General features: G+C 35.9%; 3 protein-coding genes across 4 annotated transcripts in view; 2 read left to right on the top strand and 1 right to left on the bottom strand.

Annotated features, from left to right (window-relative positions):
* Positions 1-6,911: 6,911 nt before the first annotated feature.
* LOC134754883 (choline-phosphate cytidylyltransferase B-like) overlaps positions 6,912-22,524 on the top strand; it is a 177,098-nt gene continuing 161,485 nt past the window's right edge. The window contains exon 1 of the mRNA XM_063691343.1: positions 6,912-6,926. The gene's annotated coding sequence lies outside the window, so the exon portion shown is untranslated. The remainder of the gene's footprint in view (positions 6,927-22,524) is intronic.
* Positions 7,105-22,524, top strand: part of LOC134754886 (choline-phosphate cytidylyltransferase A-like) — a 104,391-nt gene continuing 88,971 nt past the window's right edge. For both annotated transcript variants that reach the window (XM_063691347.1, XM_063691346.1), the window contains exons 1-2: positions 7,105-7,137; positions 7,603-7,784. In XM_063691347.1, the coding sequence (XP_063547417.1) occupies positions 7,617-7,784 (168 nt within the window). In that variant the 5' untranslated portion in view covers positions 7,105-7,137; positions 7,603-7,616. The remainder of the gene's footprint in view (positions 7,138-7,602; positions 7,785-22,524) is intronic.
* Positions 10,173-22,524, bottom strand: part of LOC134754852 (serine/threonine-protein kinase polo) — a 466,060-nt gene continuing 453,708 nt past the window's right edge. The window contains exon 11 of the mRNA XM_063691297.1: positions 10,173-10,311. The gene's annotated coding sequence lies outside the window, so the exon portion shown is untranslated. The remainder of the gene's footprint in view (positions 10,312-22,524) is intronic.

The following is a 22,524-nucleotide window of genomic DNA, read 5'->3' on the forward strand; positions in this document are numbered from 1 at the left end:
ATCAAAATGTTGAATTCTCAACTTAGCTAGACGGAGCTCCGCTTCGCGGGGCTCCTATTTTTGGGCGGTTTGCCCTTCGGGCATCTGAAGCTACCTAACAAGCCTAACCTAACCTACGCTTTATTCCCCAGTGTAATGTTTTCACGGATATCACACTAAACCAATAGGTAGGTAGGTTAGGTTCGTTAGGTAGCTTCAAATGCCCGAAGGGCAAACCGCTCAAAAATAGGGCTCCGTCTAGTTAAGTTGAGTATTCAACATTTTTATAATTCAACATTCTGAGATTCAACATTTTGCTATTTCAACATTTACAGAACTCAACATTTTAATAATCAAATCCTGCAAGTTCAACTTTTTGCAATCTCAACATTTAAATAATTCAACCGTATGCAAATTCAACATTTTGATATTCAGCTTTCTGGGAATTCAACTTTCTGTTCCTAAATGATTTTTGTCTTGTGTTTGTTATTATCAGGAGCGGTTCAGGTTCTTATGAAAAAATATTTTTTAAGAAAAAAAATCGACTTCAATGGGGGATTTCGTTGAAAGGTTACTTATTGTTGATAGTGCACTCTTAGATTCCATGCAGACAATGAAATGAAAAAGACAGCATCTTTTCCTAATTATGTAGAAGAGGAGGTAAAACCACCCACTTTTCTAGTAGGATTTCGTTTCTGTAAGGGTCGCAGTTCTAACCTAACCTAACCCAATTTTCTGATAGCATTTCGTTTCTGTAAGGGTCACAGTTCTAACCTAACCTAACCCACTTTTCTGATAGCAGTTCGGTTCTGTGAGGATCACAGTTCAAACCCACCCACCCTAACCCACTTTTCTAGTAGCATTTCCGAGTCCGGGTCTGGGTTCGGGTCCGGGTCCAGGTTCAGGTTCCGGTCCAAGACCATGTCCAGATACGAGTCCGGGTCCAAGTTTGGGTCCGAGTTTGGTCAGGGTCCGTGTCCGGCTGTCCGGGTCCGAGTTCGGTCTGGGGCCGGTTCCGAGTCCGGGTCCGAGTTGGGGTCCATGTCCAGACCCGGATCTGAGACCGGATCCAAGTTTGGGTCTGGGTCCATAATGAAGAGAATAAATCACCAAACGTTAACTATGTGTCGTTGAAGAGTTCCATTCTGATCATCATCAGCAGTTCCATTTTATCAAATGTCACTTTATTAAATGTAAATGCTGGATTTGTTGATAAAAATACAAAAATCACTATATCCTTTGACATTTGAGGAGTTCCCTCGGTTCCTCATGGATCCCATCATCAGAAGTATCAGAACTCGAGCTTGACAAAAATGTGTCTTGAAAACCTAACTTGCTTAACAAACATAACGAAGAGGACAACTCGCCAAACGTGAACTATGCGTCATTGAAGAGTTCCGTTCTGATCATCATCAGCAGTTTCACTTCGTCAAATGTCACCTTTTTAAAGGTAAATGCTTGATTTGTTGATAAAAATACAAAAATCAATATTTGAGGAGTTCCCTCGATTCCTCATGGATCCCATCATCAGAACTGCTTTTTGACAAAAACGGGACCAATCTGTATGTAAATACTTATAATCAAAAAAAGAATTCTTAAAATCGGTCCAGAAATGACAGTTATGGAGTAACAAACATTTAAAAAAAACAACCATCATACAACCGAATTGAGAATTTTGAAATCTTGAAGTCGGTTAAAAATGGAGGTACCGACACAAGAATACCAATTTGTGACCCTAGTATTTTCGTTTGTGGGCATTTTTTTTAACTTATCAAAATCAAGTTCAAATATCACCAAAAATCTAAAATTGGGGATTAAATTGGAGACTGACGGCCAATTTCACGTCTGGACTCGACTTAACCCTTAAATGCATATTGTTGCCAAATGCATACAAAGCATTGGACAGCTCACAGATTCAACTTTCCCATCCCATGCCCCAATGACCTTCGATTTGAATCCCTTAGTTTTCTAATGTTTTTTGTAGCTTATCATATTAACAGCAACGGATTTTAACAATATAGTATCCCATATTTACTTCAAAGTTCATTGTTTTCGAAATATTTGGCATCAAAGTTGAACAATTTTAGGCCAAAAAAACTGGTTTTCTGGCCATAACTTTTGTGTTAATTAGTTTAAAATTAAAACCTTAGACAAATTTTTAGAGACGTCTAAGACGAACCCAAATATGTAGATTTCGTATAAGTAAGATCTTTCACAGCAATCGAGATACGAAAAAGTGTTTTTTTAGACTGTTTAAAACAATCATAAATAATTCAAATCATTTTTTTCACAATCCGATAGACAAAAATGGAGATAAAAGATTGAATATGTCTTATAATTAGCTCCATGCATGAATTTATTTTTATTTTTGGATTCATAATTTATATCGTTGGAACACCGGAAATGATAAAAATACTTTTGTAAACCTTAACATTATTTTATTAACAAATATGTAAAATGTTGAAAATTTTTGAGCGGTTGAAACGCTCATAATTTTTGGCGCGAATTCGACAGAGCGTGATGACGTCACACTTCTTCTTCTTCTTCTTTTAAAATTATGGCTTCAGCCCAGTGGGACTATTTCGCCAGTATCAAGGTATTGAGAGGTTTACAAACGACAAAAATTGTACGGTTGTACAAGACAGTGTACGGTGATTTGTTAGCTCTTGTAAATCGATAGCTAGACTTTACAAGAAGCACGTGGACTACCGGCCGTTGACTCCAAGATGGTGGTTAAACGCGCTTCAAAATTAATTCTCCATTCACTGCACACTACCACATTAGTTTACTGTATAATAAGCTATCGATATTACACTTTAAACAATATTAAAAAGCAAAAAACAAAGTAATTAATCACGATGCTAACTATCAAGATGGCGCTCGAACGTTGGGCGGCCCAACTGACGTTTGCTACTAATGACACTAATCTGTCGAACGCGTGACGTCACGTGGCGTTTCGAGCGTTTCGCTCACTAGCTTTTTGCGGGCAAATTTTTGTACTTTTTATTTATAATTTTAAGTAATTAAATGGTTATTTATAAACGGAAATGCATTTGTAACATGATATAACGGTAACAAACATCCGAATAAAACATATTTCGTTCAAATATAAACTTCATGCATGAGGCTAATTCTATATGTAGTGCAAAAGTAGGAGATACGATTTAAAACTTGTCAAAAATCGATGAAAATCTCAGGTAGCCCCTTAAAAACATTTTTCCAACCAAAAATTAAAAAAAACGTGGAGGGCCCTTGTGGCAAAGAGTAAAATGCTGCTTGCTTGCTTGCTCCGATTTTACTTTGCTCTGCTATGCACTTTAAAATTAATAGAGAAATAATAAATTCGTATCAATCATATCTCTAGTTTACGATATTTATTTTTTCCAAGGGCCTGACACTCTTTGATAGAGAAAGATAGTCTTATTGCGATTCCTATAAGAGGAAAGAGAAAATAGTGCCATGCTTTGTCCTTATCACCGACCGGGTGGTCCAGGTGACATCATAGGTAGGAGGCGATGGCGAAATACCGAAATTTATAAATGAAAGAGAAAAAATCCTATGCTGCCCAAATTTTGTATGAATATTCTTTCTCTTACCCCCGGTCGCTCGGTGGCGCGTCTATAACTACATGACCGATATATACGCATAACGCACCGTAGGTTCAACGCCCAAGACCGATTAATCGGTCATAGACCACAGAGCAACATAGACCTACATGCATATACATAAAGTTCAATTTCAGTTTTGACACTTCGGTGACTCAGAATAATGACTAAAGCATAGAAGTCGGGCAAAAATGCTTCGCAAATATGTATACCCGTACTTTACTTCCTTACGAATTAGATAATGTGCCGAAAAGAGATGCATATATGCTTGTTATTTCTCATTTACGTACGGTGTCATAAGTTTGATAATTTGCTAGGGATGTAACTGTGTTGACTTTTTATATCGATAAATTATGCATAAGTTTATGTGCCGTGTAAAAGAATAATCACGAAATTGGCAAATTGATAATAGTCTGGCTAATGAAAGTTGAACCAGAAAAAACGCGGTAATTTCAAGAAATCTGTAGCAGGCGGCTCGTTGAATACAAGGATTGCATAACTTTTATACTTTTTATAATTTTCATATTCTAAAAATCATTAAAAAGTATAAAAATTATGCAATCCTTGGAATCAAAGAGCCGCCTGATATGAGGATTAATGCATGTACCTAATATAGCTTTTATCTCATTTGCAGTCTACCACTCAGAACCGTCTAACTATACCTCTCGTTTTTTTATCTTTAGAAAGAAGGCGAGCGATCTTAACGTGTCGTTTTATCGAAAAACACTTTGAAAATAAGTCACAACAAATATAATATACGATCAAAATATTTATCAGTACGGTTTTTACTCACTATTATTTTTAGTCGTATAATAGTGAGTAAAAACCGTACTGATAAATATTTTGAAATATGTCTCACGATAGTTTAAGTGCGAATATACGATCATTTACATACTTTTGCTTTCATAAGTAAAATATTGCTATATTTATAAAAAAAACTTGTCAATAAAAAGACACGTGGAAATGGTTTACCGTTTTTTCTAATACTAAAAGACTAAGTATAGTTTCTAGTCATGTACCAAATAGGAAATGAAAAAAAAAAAAGTTCGTGTAATTTTTTATTTATTTAATAATAGGGAATATTACGCGAAACTCGGCGTAGGTGGCGCCACTACCACAATCTGAGGGTCTATCACGAAACAAGAAAATCGAACTGTCGTTATCTAACATCTCTGCCACTCTTGCGTATTCGAGCGTTAAAGAGGCAGCTAGATAACGAAATTTCGGATTCGAGTTTTCCGGTAGGTCCCCTGAAAACTTGTCAAAAACCTGTTAAAGGTACAGTATGAATAAGTTACTCTACGGTGCACTAAAAAAGCTAGTGCTGCACTCTGGTGGCAGAACATTGCAGTAATATCCCCTATTCCTCGTCCTATGGAAATCTGAAATAAAAAGTTGAGTTTTGTGAGATAGGTAAACCAACAATATTAATAAAAGGAACATTCATCAATGATCATTAATGTCTTTTTTATTAGGGTTCCGTACCCAAAGGGTAAAAACGGGACCCTATTACTAATACTTCGCTGTCCGTCTGTCTGTCACCAGGCTGTATCTCATGAACCGTGATAGCTAGACAGTTGAAATTTTCACAGATGATGTATTTCTGTTGCCGCTATAACAACAAATACTAAAAAGTACGGAACCCTTGGTGCGCGCGTCCGACCCGCACTTGACCGGTTGTTAGTATTATACTATAGTCTGGCAAACACAATCTGTCAGTAAGTAAGAACAAAGAAAACTATAGGTACAGTCGAAGGCAAAAATATCGATCCAGACAAATGGCTCAAAAATATGTGAACACGATTTTATTGTCTGAGCGTACACATATTTTTGAGACTGGGAATGTATATATATTTATGCCCTTGACTGTACTCATCAATTAAAATGAGACAGTCCTGGGCCAAACTATAAGAAAGCTGTAAATGTCGATAGGTTATTGATCTGAGGTCGATACATCTCTATGCCAAAAATATAACCTTTCATACTTAGCAGAAAAGTTCGAAAATATATGTAAAAATCTATATAGACTTGAATGAAAGTAATAATTACATAAAAAACATATCGATTTCAATGTTTAGGGTCAGGTCCTATAAATTAATTTCTTCAAAATTGAACAAAACACCGATTAAAGGTTATCGGTTCGTGCGTATTTTCTTTTCTTCCTGTATGCGATTTACAGCCCTCGATCACACAAGACATTATCACAAAGGGAACTTCAAACCATTACAAATAAAAACAGCACGTTTTCCAACAATCTTTCAGAAATAGCAACAATATAATTAAAATAAACCAAGATGACCGCTGAAATTCCCGAAATATTTCAACTAAAATAATACGACTATGTCAAGTTGTTACAGTTGACACCTACCTGTGAAATAACGAACATATATTTTATTTAGCTGGATTATATTAGAACCACATAGAACCATTTGACATTTTCCTCAGTTCATCTTATGACAATACTGAAAAAAAAACGAAAGAACTTGCGGATTGTTGTCTCACTCACTCATAGGCAAAAAGTGATAGCGTGTTGTGAATACGATACCTTTTACCAAGCTTTTATTTTTGCCCGACTTCTATGATTTAGTCATTATTCTGAGCTATCGCCACTGCTAAATAATTGTAATTATTTAAATTTAACGATAGATATTTTAAAAAGGGGCCGCTAAGTACTGTATTTTGCATTTAAGTACCTTTTGAATACATCAAACTAGTTTTTATGTTGCTGGATTCGTCGATCTATGAACTCAAATAAAAACGGCCGTTTTAACTCTGGACCCATTTTGGACCACGGATGTAGATTGTAATTTGTAATGAAGGTATAACTTCATGCATGGAGACTATATCTCCTTTATGTATGAAAAGTGTCCATCAAAAAACAGTAATTAGGCGGCGCCGCCATACACCGAAATACTACCAAAAACAACCTACGTAATTTGGTCGGGTTATTTGTTGCCTTATATGGTTCATGTTATACTCATGTCCCAGAGCCTAACTAGCGCCACCGGCGAGATTAGGAACTATTATTTAAAGCTGAAAGCGGTCACTTTTGCAACATTTCTGCCATAAGAGATTGGCATCCTTTCTATACCATCCATAACTTCATGTTTGGGTTTTTTTTTTTTCTTGGTGGACTTGAGGGCTCATGTTTGGGTTTGGGCTTGGGCAGTTTCATTTCATTTCACTAATACCTCATACGTAGTGGTTATATACTCTTTGCCTCATACCATAAAATATTGAATTGAAAGTATTGCAACATTTATTATTGTGATTTTGCTTAATTCTTATCTTAAAAATTCAAATTGTTTTGAATTGAATTACTTCTGCAAGATTTTGACTATGGTGCGTGACATTTTTCATGATATTTTTTTTATAATACAGTATTTTTTGTTTCTGCCACGATAACTATTATACATGTTAATTCGTTTCCTTTATTGATATGAATTAAATTCTTCTCAGTATACTCTTATTAAATAATTGGTTTCTGTAAAGTGTGTAACTATAGTATGTAACTGCAGCCCAGCCTAAGTATTCTTCAATTGGTACTATTTCGGTAAGCTACATCGGTAGTTGCTCGTGCCTTCTGGTTTTCATATTTTCAATTAAAACACTTCGATAACATAGGCAAACTTAAATTACCGAGTCGTTCAACGAGATTTACCACTGCAAACTAAATAGTGGTTATTTGCACATTAATTTGTCATGGGTCAGTTTTACAATAGTAACTTAAGTTTCATAGACTGCTATAATATAAATAATATGTGTCAGCTTGTTAGCGTTGGTCACCACATGTGAACAAGCATTACTATATTTGGATTACTTCTAGAACACTAATATGATGATAAAGTAAAGTTTGCACTAATTCACAAATACATACAGTTGGAGAGATCAGTGATGGTTATATTTGACCCTCCAATCCAGCGGGAAACTAGGCCTTGTTGAGTTTAGTTCTGTTTCCTCATGACTATTATGTATAACTTTAAGTTCAATTTCAGTTCAGGTGGCAATTGACATCCAGTACTTCATAGTATAATGTCGAGAAAGAGGGTGCGAGGAGAAGACAATACAAAGTTAAAAATGGCAGAAGCTATAAGCACACGCAGTGTGGGTGCAGGCGAGTGGCAGGGAAGTGAGCTGCTGGCGCAGAATGGCAGCGACACCAGCTTCTGCAGCTCCAGTCAGACCCTCATGCTTTCACAGGTTAGTGATACAAATAACTTATAGCAAATAACTTGTTAAACAAAACACTGTGTAGTCTAAAATAGACAGTCATGGAAAATTTTGGATAAAACTTTCAATAATTAAACAGTACTTATGCACAAGGCCGTCTTAAACAGTGCTGGGGCCCTTGGGCATGCAACAATTTGGGGCCCTTTTGGAAAGTAAAGAAAGTGAATTAATTAAACTAACATTTTTCTACTATGATCTTCTATTTATTATGGGATGGGTAATCAAATATACTGTTACTGTCTGTTCTTTAGGGCCCCTGAGCATGGGGCCTCTGTGCCCTGTGCCCTTATGGTAAAGACTATTGCTTATGCAAATGATGAAAAAAACGACATAAGTGCAGCAATACAAATAGTATAGGTAAACATAAATAATATTTATTGTTTAGGGTGTTGTATATTGTATATAGGGTATTATTGTATATTTATTGTACAGGGTAACATTGGAGACACATAATATTTTTTATTTTGGAGCGACTATTTTAAAAGTATTCACTGTATCAAAAAACATTCTTAGCAACCTTAATGTTGTTTTTAAAGAGCTATTGAATGATGTGTTACACATTGATTGAACTTGAAAAATTTCAAACGAAAAAACGTGTACCTACCTACCGCATATTTTATATCTGAAATAAAATAAAGCAAAATAAAGTCAACACAATTAATCATGCTGACACAGAAACGCTATAATGTCACCTGTAAACTGTAAAGACAGAGATGAATCTTCGAAAAAATCGTATGTCTCTTATAGCACAATCGGAATAGGACAGACTGCGAAATCTCTTGCACAGTGATGAAATTTGATATATATGTTAATTAAAGGTCCCTTTTTCATGTCCACATCATTTGACATTAGGGGATCTCGAGGAACTGCAGCTATCTCGGAAAATGTGTGCCTTCCTGGAAAGATTCGCGTTTTACAGTGAATTTACGTATTCTATGGAAATATGGTGTAAAGCAACATTAAAGCTTATTAAATTCTACACAAAAAAAGTCCTACATACCTTTGCGGAAAAAATAAATCTTCTTGTAGAAAATACTTGCTGAATCCAGATTGAGCGCTTATACTTTTTAGGGGACATTTTCTTGATACGAAATTTGGATGAATAGGAATTTCACATATGTCTCTCTTCTTCCTACCCTTATCCCACGTTATGTGGGGTCGGCACAACATGTTTTTCTCTTCCATTCTCCTCTATCTTTCGTCACCTCAGCACTCACTCCTTTCTTTCTCATATCCTCTTTTACACAATCCATCCATCGCTTTTTGGGTCTACCATACGCTCTCCGTCCATCAACATTCATCCCTAACATTCTTTTGCCTATATGGCATTCATCCCTCCTCATCACATGCCCATACCACGCTAACCTACTACTTCTTATCTTCTCCGTTACTGGTGCTACTTTCAAACTTCCCCTAATATACTCATTCTTAATCCGATCCTTCCTCGTCACTCCACACATCCATCTCAACATTCTCATTTCCGCTGCGTGCACTCTTCTTTCATCCGTCACAACATTACACATATGTCTATACATTAAAGGATGACTCACGTTAGATCGTGCCGTGTCCGGGCCGGAGATTCCGGAGCTTCGTTTTCTACGGAAGGCATCACGTGATCACCTGTCATGTAATAGAAAAGTAAGCGCCGGAAGCTCCGGCCCGGACACGGCCCGGTCTAACGTGAGTCATCCTTACGTGCATGATCTACCCCAATATCAACATTTTGCTCGACTGCGACTTAACTAGAAAGTAGGGAAATGGGTTTCAATACTGATGATTTTCTACACCATGAAGCCCAGGATACTTCTAGGAATCTATCTATACATTTGAAGAAATCCGTCCAGTATCCTTGCGTCCAGTATGCATTGCTTAAAAGTTTTCATAGTATATTGCAATAAAAATGAGAAAACTCAAACAATCTCATATTTTTAACAGACTTCAAAAAAAACCGGCCAAGTGCGAGTCGGACTCGCGCACCGAGGGTTCCGTACATTACACAATTTAAACAATGTATTAGGGTCTTTGGGTTGCTCAAGATCCGACTTGTGGGCGTTTTAGACGACTATTTTAGCAGCAGCAAGTAAAACAATGGAACACTTTTAATATGCGGTATATTGATCAAAACAAATGACACATTAATCACTTTCAATAATTAACAACAACAATAATTTACTAGGAATATTCTAAGACAATCACTAGAGGCACAACGATCCGTCGGAGGTTCGCAACAGAATGCCGGCGGCGGCGAACAACACACACACACACACACACACACACACACACACACACACACACACACACACACACACACACACACACACACACACACACACACACACACACACACACTTTACCACTTTGGAAGTGTCTCTCGCGCAAACTATTCAGTTTAGAAAAAAAATGATATTAGAAACCTCAATATCATTTTTGAAGACCTATCCATAGATACCCCACACGTATGGGTTTGATGAAAAAAATTTTTTTTTGAGTTTCAGTTCTATGTATGGGGAACCCCAAAATTTATTGTTTTTTTTTCTATTTTTGTGTCAAAGTCTTGATGCGGTTCACAGAATGCATCTACTTACCAAGTTTCAACAGTATAGTTCTTATAGTTTCGGAAAAAAGTGGCTGTGACATACGGACGGACAGACAGACAGACAGACATGACGAATCTATAAGGGTTCCGTTTTTTGCCATTTGGCTACGGAACCCTAAAAAGGAGGTTATCAATTCGACCGTATTTTTTTTGTATGTATTACCTCAGAACTCCGTCATTACTGAGCCGATTTGGAAAATATTTTTTTTGTTTGAATGTACATAGTCCCTAATTGGTCCCGTTTTTGTAAAAACCCAGTTTTGATAAAGGGATCCATTATTAATCCAGGGAACTCCTCAAATCTTATAGGCATACATATATCGGTTTTGGTATTTTCATCAACAAACCTAGCACTTTCATCCAAAACAGTACCATTTGGTGAAGTGGAACTACTGATGATGACCAGAACGGGTCTCTTTAACAACGCATATTTCAATTTTGGCTATTTAAGTCCTCTTCGTTATATTTGTTAAGTACAAGTAAGTTCTGAAGGAACATTTGTGTTAAGGTCTAGTTCTGATGATGGGTTCTTTGAGGTCCAACTCCTCAAATCTTGATAGCTTAGATCCAGACCTTGAAACTTACCCGAAGTGCAAGAATGTATAGTCACAGTTTGGCCAGACAGATGAAGAAACACTAAAAATGGAAAAATAAAATTAATCTAAAAAAAAGTAAAACCGACTTCAAACGGAAAAAAATAAAATATGAAGTATCTCGTTTTATATGCGCTACCAAAATGATACGTTTGAAGTCGGTGCAAAGCAAAGCAAAGCAAGCTGATACAACACTGGTTCTTTATCAAACTATACCAGGGTTGTCATTCGGTTTGACGGCAACTTGACGCTTTTAAGATTTGGCTTGTATCAGTTTGCTAGCGCATATAAACTTTTTTTTAAAGATTTATTTTTCAATATGATTTTATTTTTATTTTATAGTATCTGGGGGCACGGCCGTGCCCCCGCCAAGACGAGACAAAGGGCAAAAGGCAGTGCATATCTTTTCTCGGCACGTTTCGCCGTATTTTCGAACTCTCGTAGCTTCGTCTTAGACAATGCTAGAGAGCTGTAATTTTTTTTATACCATGTACTCAGTAGACTTATCAAAAACACCAAGTTTTATTAAGCTACCTATTATACTTAAAATTTTATACTACCTTAATTTTCACTGTCCGAAACACATGAAATTCGCGTCATAGAAAATACAGACTACTTCCTGAAGTCTTAGAAGGCTGAAATTTGGCATGTAGGGATGGGTCTGTATGCAGACACATATGGTGACCAGAAATCTGCAACTTTCGCCCTGCAACCCCTTCAAATGGGGGTACCTAAAAATACCTCTAATCCTGAAAACATTGGTTCCTGAAGTCCTAGAATCGTGAAATTTTGTGTGGTAGCAGTGATCGGAATGCTAATACAAAAACAACAGTAAAAAAAACCAAAAAGTTTTCGAAGTACCGATTTGAACCAGGTTCACGTAAACCAGCCAAATAGCGCCCTCTATATTGGCACTGTTTCTTGTCGTAAACTTTTCAAAACCTTACTTCAAACACAAGCGCTGGTGGCCTAGCGCTAAGAGCGTGCGACTTTCAATCCGGAGGTCGCGGGTTCAAACCCCGGCCCGGCTTAATGTTAACAGAAGGCTGGTTGAAAAAAGTGATCGTATCTACATACATGTAGAAGCTTATATAGCTAAGTGCAGTGCCACACTATGACACTACGGATTGGTAATGAACTATTACATATAATGACATTAGACCTGTACCGCTGGCTATATTTTAACCCCTAGGTTATAAAAATATTAAAGTCAATTCTGTTTTCGCTTATGAATACTTTGTTAAGATGTAAATCTTACATTTTGTTTTGTGTCATATATATAATTTGCTTTTCTAGTAATTTGTTATTTTGTGGTAATTATTTTTTATTTTGAATTATTTTGGAGAAAAAAATATTCGAGAGAAAACATGTAACTGTGTTGCATTTAGGATAGTGTTTTTAGTGTGAAACCATAGTTTGTGTCAATTACGTCCACTGCAATCTGATACTATGTCATAATATTCTAAATGACACAAAAAAAAATTAGAGTTAAAAAAAATTACTTAGGTCGAATTTAATCGTTTAAATAGGTCCATTAAATGATTTTGTGTCTTATTAAGGCATAGCTTCATGAGATATTTGATGATTTTGTTGTAACAGGCTGTCACCGTTACAAAAGAATATTAAAGATATTAGAGTTTACATCTTATTAATTTGAAATGCGGGATAAATAAGATGTATAAATTTGTGTCACTTGCATCCACTGCATAAACAAATATTACAAAAATATTATTTGTGTTCAAACGAAGCTAGCGGGCGGTCTGAATGGGCAACGGAGGCCGTGCAGGGTGGGGCCGCGGCGTGACCTTGCCGTACGCAACGCATGTTTACTTCGCCTGTGCGCCAAATTAACGCAACTTATTCAAAGAAGTTACGCAAACAACACAACAACAAGCAACAAGCAAGCAAAGAATGCGTCGAATTATCTTTTACCTATTTAAAACTCATAGATATTGTACAATGTCACCATTATGCAAAAGAACTGTAAGTACATGTTTGATTTGCGAGCGAGCTGGCAACATTGCGCAGGGAAATCTTAAAAATATCGCGTTTACGTGAACGCCACATACATTTGTGACAGTGATAGGGAAAAGGTACCACTAAAGTAAAATTTGGTTATTAACCCTTAAATGCATGATTTTTTGTATAACTTTTTAATAAATTGAAATAGATGTGTCATGTCTTATAGATTGAGGGAATAATATTTTGGATAGCTGCATATTGAGCCACGGACCATCAAATATACGATGCATATATACATCATTATGCATTTAAGGGTTAATACCGTGACTTTCTTTCATTCTTTGATAAAAAAAATTGCTATTTATGCAACAAGTGCGGAAATCATCTTTACGCACGTGTATCATACAATGTTTTACTATGCATTGTGCGAGTAAATAAAAAAACATATCATGGCAAATAAGTTTAATTATTAAAAGGAGTGTTTTAAATCGACACGAGTTGCGAATTACCTATTCGCACGTGTATCGTACGTTTTACAGTACATATGGCCCTTTAAACTTTCGACATATGCACGGTAAGTGCTCTTTTCCGCACTAGTGCGAGAAAGTAGCACCATATGTTCTGTAAAAAAAAATTTTAAACAAAAAGCACTAGTGCGGAAAAGCAGTACTTTCCGCACGATATGGCTCCGTAGGAAACGCACTTTTCGAGCACATGCATTGTAAAAAAATATATAGGACTGTATCTCCTAAACCATGCGTCGTAGCGCAAAAATAATAAAATTTTCGTTCCCCTTTATGTAACCCAAAAGTAATACATGAAAAATACAATGAAAAAAAAGAAACAAAATCTTTATAGGGCTGTATTAGCTGTATCTCCTATATCGTGTATCGTAGCGCAAAAATAATCAAATATTCGCTCCCCTTTAAGAAGCCCCTAATTAAGATTTAAAAACGCAAAAAAGAAAAAAAAGAGGAAAAATCTTTATAGGGCTGTATCTCCTAAACCGTGCGTCGTAGCGCAAAAATAAACGTTTCGGTCCCGTTTATGTAACCATTAATTTATATTTAAAAAAAAAACGCAATAAAAAACAAACAAAAAAAAAACTTTATAGGGCTGTATCTCCTAAACCGTCGTAGCGCAAAAATAATCAAATTTTCGTTCCCCTTTATGGAACCCCAAACTAATATACAAAAAACACAATGAAAAAAAAAAGAAAAAAAAATCTTTATAGGGCTGCATCTCCTAAATCGTGCATCGTAGCGCAAAAATAATCAATTTTTCGTTCCCCTTTAAGAAACCCTTAATTAATACTTAAAAAAAAAAACAAAAAAAAACAGGAAAAATCTTTATAGAGATATATCTCCTAAACCGTGCGTGGTAGCGCAAAAATAACAAAATTTTCTTTCCCCTATACGGAACCCCAAAGTAATATACAAAAAACACAATGAAAAAAAAAAAACAACAAAAAAATCTTTATAGGGCTGCATCTCCTAAACCGTGCATCGTAGCACAAAAATAATCAAATTTTCGTTCCCCATAAGAAACCCTTAATTAAAACTTAAAAAAAAACCAGGAAAAAAACTTTATAGAGCTATTATAGCTATATATATAGATATAATATCTCCTAAACCGTGCGTGGTGGCGCAAAAATAATAAAAGTTTCGTTCCTCTTTATGCAACCCATAATTTATATTTAAAAAAAAAAACGCAATTTAAAAAAAAAACATTATAGGGCTGTATCTCTTAAACCATGCGTCGTAGCGCAAAAATAATAAAAATTTCGTTCCCCTTTATGAAGCCCCAAAGTAATATACTAAAAACACAATGAAAAAAAAAGAAAAAAAATAACAAAAAAACTTTATAGGGCTGTATCTCCTACACCGTGCATCGTAGCGCAAAAATAATTAAAAAAACCCCTTTAAGAAACCCCTAATTAAGACTGAAAAACGCAAAAAAGAAAAAGAGGAAAAAAAATCATTTTAGGGCTGTATCTCCTAAACCGTGCGTCGTAGCGCAAAAATAATAAAATTTTCGTTCCCCTTTACGGAACCCCAAAGTAATATACAAAAAACACAATGAAAAAAAAACAAAAAAAACTTTATAGGGCTGTATCTCCTAAACCGTCGTAGCGCAAAAATAATCAAATTTTCGTTCCCCTTTGTGGAACCCCAAACTAATATACAAAAAACACAATGAAAAAAAAAAAACAACAAAAAAAATCTTTATAGGGCTGCATCTCCTAAACCGTGCATCGTAGCACAAAAATAATCAAATTTTCGTTCCCCTTTAAGAAACCCTTAATTAAAACTTTAAAAAAAACCAGGAAAAAAAACTTTATAGAGCTATTATAGCTATATATATAGATATAATATCTCCTAAACCGTGCGTGGTGGCGCAAAAACAATAAAATTTTCGTTCCCCTTTATGCAACCCATAATTTATATTTAAAAAAAACGCAAAATTAAAAAAAAAAAAACATTATAGGGCTGTATCTCTTAAACCATGCGTCGTAGCGCAAAAATAATTTAAAAAAACCCCTTTAAGAAACCCGTAATTAATACTTAAAAAAAAAAAAAAAAACCAGGAAAAAAAACTTTATAGAGCTGTATCTCCTAAACCGTGCGTGGTACCGCAAAAACAATAAAATTTACGTTCCCCTTTATGCAACCCATAATTTATATTTAAAAAAACGCAAAATTTAAAAAAAAATCTTTATAGGGCTGTATCTCCTAAACCTTGCGTCGTAGCGCAAAAATAATAAAATTTTCGTTCCCCTTTATGAAACCCCAAAGTAATATACAAAAAACACAATGTAAAAAAGAAAAAAAGAAAAAAAACAATAAAAAAATCTTTATAGGGCTGTATCTCCTAAACCGTGCGTGGTGGCGCAAAAACAATAAAATTTTCGTTCCCCTTTATGCAACCCATAATTTATATTTAAAAAAAACGCAAAATTTAAAAAAAAAAAAACATTATAGGGCTGTATCTCTTAAACCATGCGTCGTAGCGCAAAAATAATTTAAAAAAACCCCTTTAAGAAACCCGTAATTAATACTTAAAAAAAAAAAAAAACCAGGAAAAAAAACTTTATAGAGCTGTATCTCCTAAACCGTGCGTGGTACCGCAAAAACAATAAAATTTACGTTCCCCTTTATGCAACCCATAATTTATATTTAAAAAAACGCAAAATCAAAAAAAAAACTTTATAGGGCTGTATCTCCTAAACCAGGGGTCGGCAACAGGCGGCCCGCGGGCCGCATGTGGCCCGCGAACCTCTCACTTGCGGCCCGCGAGCCTCCCTGGCTATTTTGTATGTAATTTTGACAAACGACAATACCTGATAAAGTATTGTCGTCGTCAATTTCGTTAACTGCTATGTGGCCCTTGGCTGCTAAAAGGTTGCCGACCCCTGTCCTAAACCATGCGTCGTAGCGCAAAAATAATAAAATTTTCGTTCCCCTTTATGAAGCCCCAAAATAATATACAAAAACACAAGAAAAAGAAAGAAAAAAATAATAACAAAAAAACTTTATAGGGCTGTATCTCCTAAACCGTGCATCGTAGCGCAAAAATAATCAATATCCGTTCCCCTTTAAGAAGCCCCTAATTAAGATTTAAAAATGCAAAAAAGAAAAAGAGAAAAAAATCATTTTAGGGCTGTATCTCCTAAACCGTGCGTCGTAGCGCAAAAATAATAAAATTTTCGTTCCCTTTTATGAAACCCCAAAGTAATAACAAAAAACGCAATGACAAAAAAAAGAAAAAAAAACAAAAAAACTTTAGGGATGTATCTCCTAAACCGTGCATGGTAGCGAAAAATAATCAAATTTTCGTTCCCCTTAAGAAGCCCTTAATTAAGATTTAAAAACGTAAAAAAGAAAAAGAAAAAAATCTATATAGGGCTGTATCTCCTAAACCGTGCGTCGTAGCGCAAAAATAATTAAATTTTCGTTCCCCTTTATGAAACCCCAAAGTAATATACAAAAAACACAATGTAAAAAAGGAAAAAGGAAAAATAAAATAAAAAAAACTTTATAGGGCTGTATCTCCTAAACCGTGCGTCGTAGCGCAAGAATAATCAAATTTTCTTTCCTCTTTATTCAACCCTTAATTTATATTTAAAAAAAAAACGCTTTCGCTAAACTGCTGTAACTCGGAAACTTAGAATCCACAAAGGGGACTTTACTAAATTATGACACATATTAAAGCCTGACCAGTAATATATGATCATTGTCAAGAGGGCGCTGTTCATTCTCATGTATAGGGTGACAGTTCAGTATAGTATGAAAAAATATTGTATTTAATGAACATCATCATCAATGTAATTAATGTTGCTTGCCACGCTTAAACATAACAAAAACCACAATAAATTGCGTCTTAAAATAAACTTAAAAAGTCTACTAAAAATTGAAACAAAAGTAATTTTTAAGTCGCTGATGTGACATTCTCAATCAAAAGGTACCACTTTGTCGTTTACCATAAAGACGAAATTTGATTATATCTTTATACAAATAACCTGTCAGAGAAAGTGGTACCTTTTGATTAGGAACGTCACAAATGTTGGTCAGTATGAGGAGTGCAGCCTACAGTTTATTTTTAATTATATTTATATACCTACTACGGTAAGATTGATAAGACAATGTAATTATGCCTCCGAATGAAATAAATACACTGTATCGCAAAACTAAGTGGCGAGACAGCTCATAATGCCATCTCTTGGTTGGTCTTAACAAGGGTAAAGGAGATAGATAGTATTAAGATCTCAGTCGCCAGCTGATATTGCGGCAAGTATAATAAGCACCCCACCCGCGTAGGTACCCTTCCCCGCGCACGCCCTTCTTGCTCAATTGAGTTTTATTTTGCCAGATAGTAAAAAAACCGTGGATCAAAATGACCCAAATTATGAATGATGTCTCAATGTGGTATTATAATATTGTAGACGTAAACTTAATAATATGAATTTTTTTTTGTGGCAGATACAGGGTGTTAATTAGAAAAAAATTTTTTTTAAATAAAAGCGGTGGATGAATTTGACACAGATTTGTTTGAATAACATATAACAATGTTCTGTAAAGTACAACACTTCACTTACCGACTCTAATATTTTTTTAGGCGTTTTAGGATCAATATTAGGTATTTATTAAATGCCATTATAGCCGTGGATGAAAATGACACAAAATGCGTGTGTACGTCGGAAACCACTTTGCCTTTACAGGGAAACAAAGAATTTCGTCTCTAATATTTTTTTTACAGAATGCTGATTGAAAAAAGAAATACCTAAATTTCTACCTAAGCAAATACCTAGGATGACACAAAATATTATTTTTAGGTTTAGTATATGGTCTGGAAACTATATATAAAAAATAAGCAACATTAATATTCTTATAACCTCAGAAGTTATTGGTACAGGTCTACATAGCTAAACTAAGCTCATAGAGTACTTCTGCAAGTACACAAGAGTTTCGCTAGATGTCACCTAAATTAGTTTAATTATTATATCATAGAATTAAGAAACTTAATCTATCTAGATTAGGTAAGTATTAGGTATTTGCTTTGGTATTTGTATGGACTAATACCAAAAATTAAATTAAAATTATTGTACCTTGTTAAGATAGGTTTTAACAGTCGCTTTTCCGGAAAGGAAAACATCGCGAGGAAACGGGACTAATCCTAATAATGGCAGTCGCTTTCGTAAAAAATTGTGCCTTGATATTAGTTGCCAACTTGCCAAGCGGACCCCAGGCTCCCATGAGCCGTGGCGTGGCTAAAAATGCCGGGATAACGCGAGGAAGATGATGAACTTTAAGCACAAGGGAGGTTATGTGAGCTGTACAACCTCGCGAACAAAGCCTAAATAAGTGTAGCCTATTAGAAAAAAAAACTGTATTGATACTAAAATTATTTTACCGAACTTGATTAGCAGTTAAATTGTCTGAACGCGAAGGCCGATGGCGAGCACTTCGCAAGTAGGTGTTTGTGGAAGTCTCAAGAACCATGCATGTATACAGTTGTAGATACTAAAGTTTTGTGTTTGAACACTACAGAAGCGCGCCTCTCTTGGTCACTTCTGACCTTAATATCTTTGCGGAGCTCGTCCTTCGGCCAAACCGTTCGCCATGAAGATACTTGGAGACGTTGCGGGTAGCGTGTACCTGTCATACGCGCCGGGCATTCGGCCTTCAGAAGCCAAAATGGCAAAAACGGAATCCTTACAGTTTTGTTTAGTCCGTCTGTCTGTCCGGTCTTCCGTCTATCTGTCCATATGTGACAGCCATTTTGGAACATTATGTGTATTTTGTGAGCAGACTATGATCAGTTGTTTTATAAAGTACATTACGTACTCGACTGACGACGTTCATGTGACTCGTGTCTCACGTAACAAAATATTGTTAATTAAATTAAATTTGGCAAAATTTTCATTATATTAAAAAAAATAAAGGTGAATATATGAAGGAAGGAAGGATATCATAATAGGAAGTTTGCAGGCACATACGACTTTTTGTTTTCGGATGACAGTACCATCAAACAGTTCCCAACGATTTAGAAACTCGCATGCGTGTAGAGATCTCGAAACACCAGAGTAACGCGACCGTAAGATGTATGCATATTCGGAGAGCTCATTTATATACCGGTTTCTTTACCTCTTGACTCGCGTGTGATAAGTGAGCTATTTTAATATTTTTTAAATAAATTCTGCTCACAAAATTTTCCGAAAATAAGTTGAGTAATACGTACGACTTATACAGAAGAATAGCCGGAGACTAGAAAATATTTTTGCCCAACTGTAACGAATACCTACGCTTAGCCCGCACTTCGCACTCGGTAAATTTTAATGTTAATTTAAAAAATACATGTCTGGGGATCAAACTCGAATCGTCGCACTACAAAGCCGCGGTTTTCCAACAGCACTGCGATAGCACGTACGTACCCACACAAAATTCACTAAAATCGGTTGAGTGAGCTGAATCGGAGACCTTAACTAACGCTCAGGTCATTAAAAACAATTCCGATTATGATAATAATGCTTTAAAATTTCTAGAAACTTACAATTTATAATACATACAGTTCCTGACTTATAATTTATATAGGCTCTACATAGATGGCGCTAGCAATACGTAATTTTTATAAAATCGAATGTTAAAATATTTTAGAATTATGCCTGCTTATATATGATCCTGTATTATCGTAGATTCTATTAACGAATAAGTCATTTCTAGCTGGTATCACTCAGCTAGCTATGTTAGCTAGCTGGTGGACTCTTACAAAAATGAATGAAATCCCACCAAAAACATTTCATGTAAAGTGTTGCCAAGACTAGGCGCATAAAGCTTTTACACTCAAAAGCTATCAGATCCCGTAGTAGGTACCAAGACTTTTACTCTGTAAGTCCTAACTTTATTAGCTCTAACTGTATAAAGCCAACATCTTGGTCAAACGTACAGTACGGCTTGGCCGTTTCGTTGCTGTCAAATGGACAAATTGGACAATCCCTTAATGACACTCAGAATTTGAAAGACTTGTGTAACTACTTTGTACAACAAGTCCACCGAGTGAGTGTATATGTGACTGCAACGAAACGGCCAAGCCGTACTGTACGTTTGACCAAGATGTTGGCTTTATACAGTTAGAGCTAATAAAGTTAGGACTTACAGAGTAAAAGTCTTGGTACCTACTACGGGATCTGATAGCTTTTGAGTGTAAAAGCTTTATGCGCCTAGTCTTGGCAACACTTTACATGAAATGTTTTTGGTGGGTATTATATACAGATCACTTAATAATAATTTACTGCTTTATAATTAGCACAAGATAAAAAAACAACCAGATAATTCACTCCTACTTTTTTACTGAACCACTCATTATTTTTGAGCCAACAGGAGCTCAGCGAATTCTCAATTTTGAGATTTCAAACTGATTATCTCCGTCGCGCTGACGGGGGCGGAGCCGCCATATCCCCGTGTGTGTGGTGCACGCACACAGACGCGCACGTCACTTGCGCTCACGGACCTTATGCCTGCAAGTCGCGTCGCGGTCGCGGCCCGCTATATAGGCATATCATAGGCTATAGCTAGTTCTTACAAACTTTTTCTTCGGTTAATAACTCGTTAGCTTAGTTCGCTACCACCACTGAGCGTTTACTTATTTCCTGTTATTGTGATTTAACTTCTTGATTTTAGGTAGCTGAATTCAATATCCTTCTACAACCTGCAATCCAAATAACATTTTGACTTTTACAGGAGAGTAAAAAAACAATCATTTCTTTAATGATTTCCGTACGGAAAGTATCAACTTTCGACACGCTGTGCTATTAGTACCTACATTGTGCAACGAGGGGGGTAAGTGAGATTTTGTAAAGGAGGAGTTTACAATATTCTTACCCCCGGAGTTACACACAATGGTTTTCGTTACACTTGTGATGAAAAACTAAATTTTCAGGGAAATAATTATAAAATACGGTGACATTTCAAATATTCGTCAGTATGCTGACTGTAAAAAATATTTTCCTCAGTTCATCTTATGACAATACTGAAAAAAATGAAAGAACTTGCGGATTGTTGTCTCACTCACTCATAGACAAAATGTAATAGCGTGTTGTGAATACGATACTTTTTACCAAGCTCTTATTTTTGCCCGGCTTCTATGCTAGTTATTATTCTGAGGAAATAATTATAAAATACGGTGACATTTCAAATATTCGTCCGCCATATTGTCATTTCTTGACAGGTTAGGCATCTAAGGCACAGACCTTCGGCATTCAGCCGCGATTGAAAATTTTGTGTAAACAGTTATTTGTGCAACAAGAGAGCAAAGTTGGTTTTTCTTGCGAGTGTTTATTTTGAGTCCGGAGAAAGCGAATGATTCTAAGGTAGAATCTTGAGCGTAGCGAGGGACTTAAAAACACGAGATGTAAAATAACTTTGCTCTCGTGTTGCACACATAATTTTTCACCTCAGTAGTGAGAACATATTAAAGGTTAAAATGTATTTCGAATTACACAGAATAAACAGAAAAAAAAGTATTATAATATGTACAATACGATAAGATACGATACGAGACGAGACGGGACCGGACCGTTACATTCCGAAATACGGGTACCACGGATGTTGCGCCACAAAATCTCGTATGTCAAGGTGTTTCGGCTGAAAACGCCCTGGCAGACTTATATATTCCTGAATAGAAGGTTCATATCTACCGACTGGCATTGGTTTCATGCTGGTATCAGATGGGTTAATTTAGGGGTCCCGATGGTCACCTTTGAGAGCGTATGCCAAGCACTTCCGGCAGGAATCATACTGGCAGATTTCGCTTTTCTGTATCTACCAGTAAATTTCTAACTGATGCCATAGCTATTATTGTAGTATCAGATGGGTTAAATGACCCCCCCTTTTTCGCACCGGAAGTGGCTATCTTTTTTGTACTTTCGGCCAGTTCCGCCGTGGCAGACTATCAAATTCGGACTTAGCATCACTTTTATGGGAAACCATTGTGCATCTCATCGCGGTATCACGTTGGTTCGAAACTTTACTGCCGGCTCTCCAACATTTAAAATTCTCTCTAA

This window comes from Cydia strobilella, chromosome Z (genome assembly GCF_947568885.1).
Source record: "Cydia strobilella chromosome Z, ilCydStro3.1, whole genome shotgun sequence".
Lineage (NCBI taxonomy): Eukaryota > Metazoa > Arthropoda > Insecta > Lepidoptera > Tortricidae > Cydia > Cydia strobilella.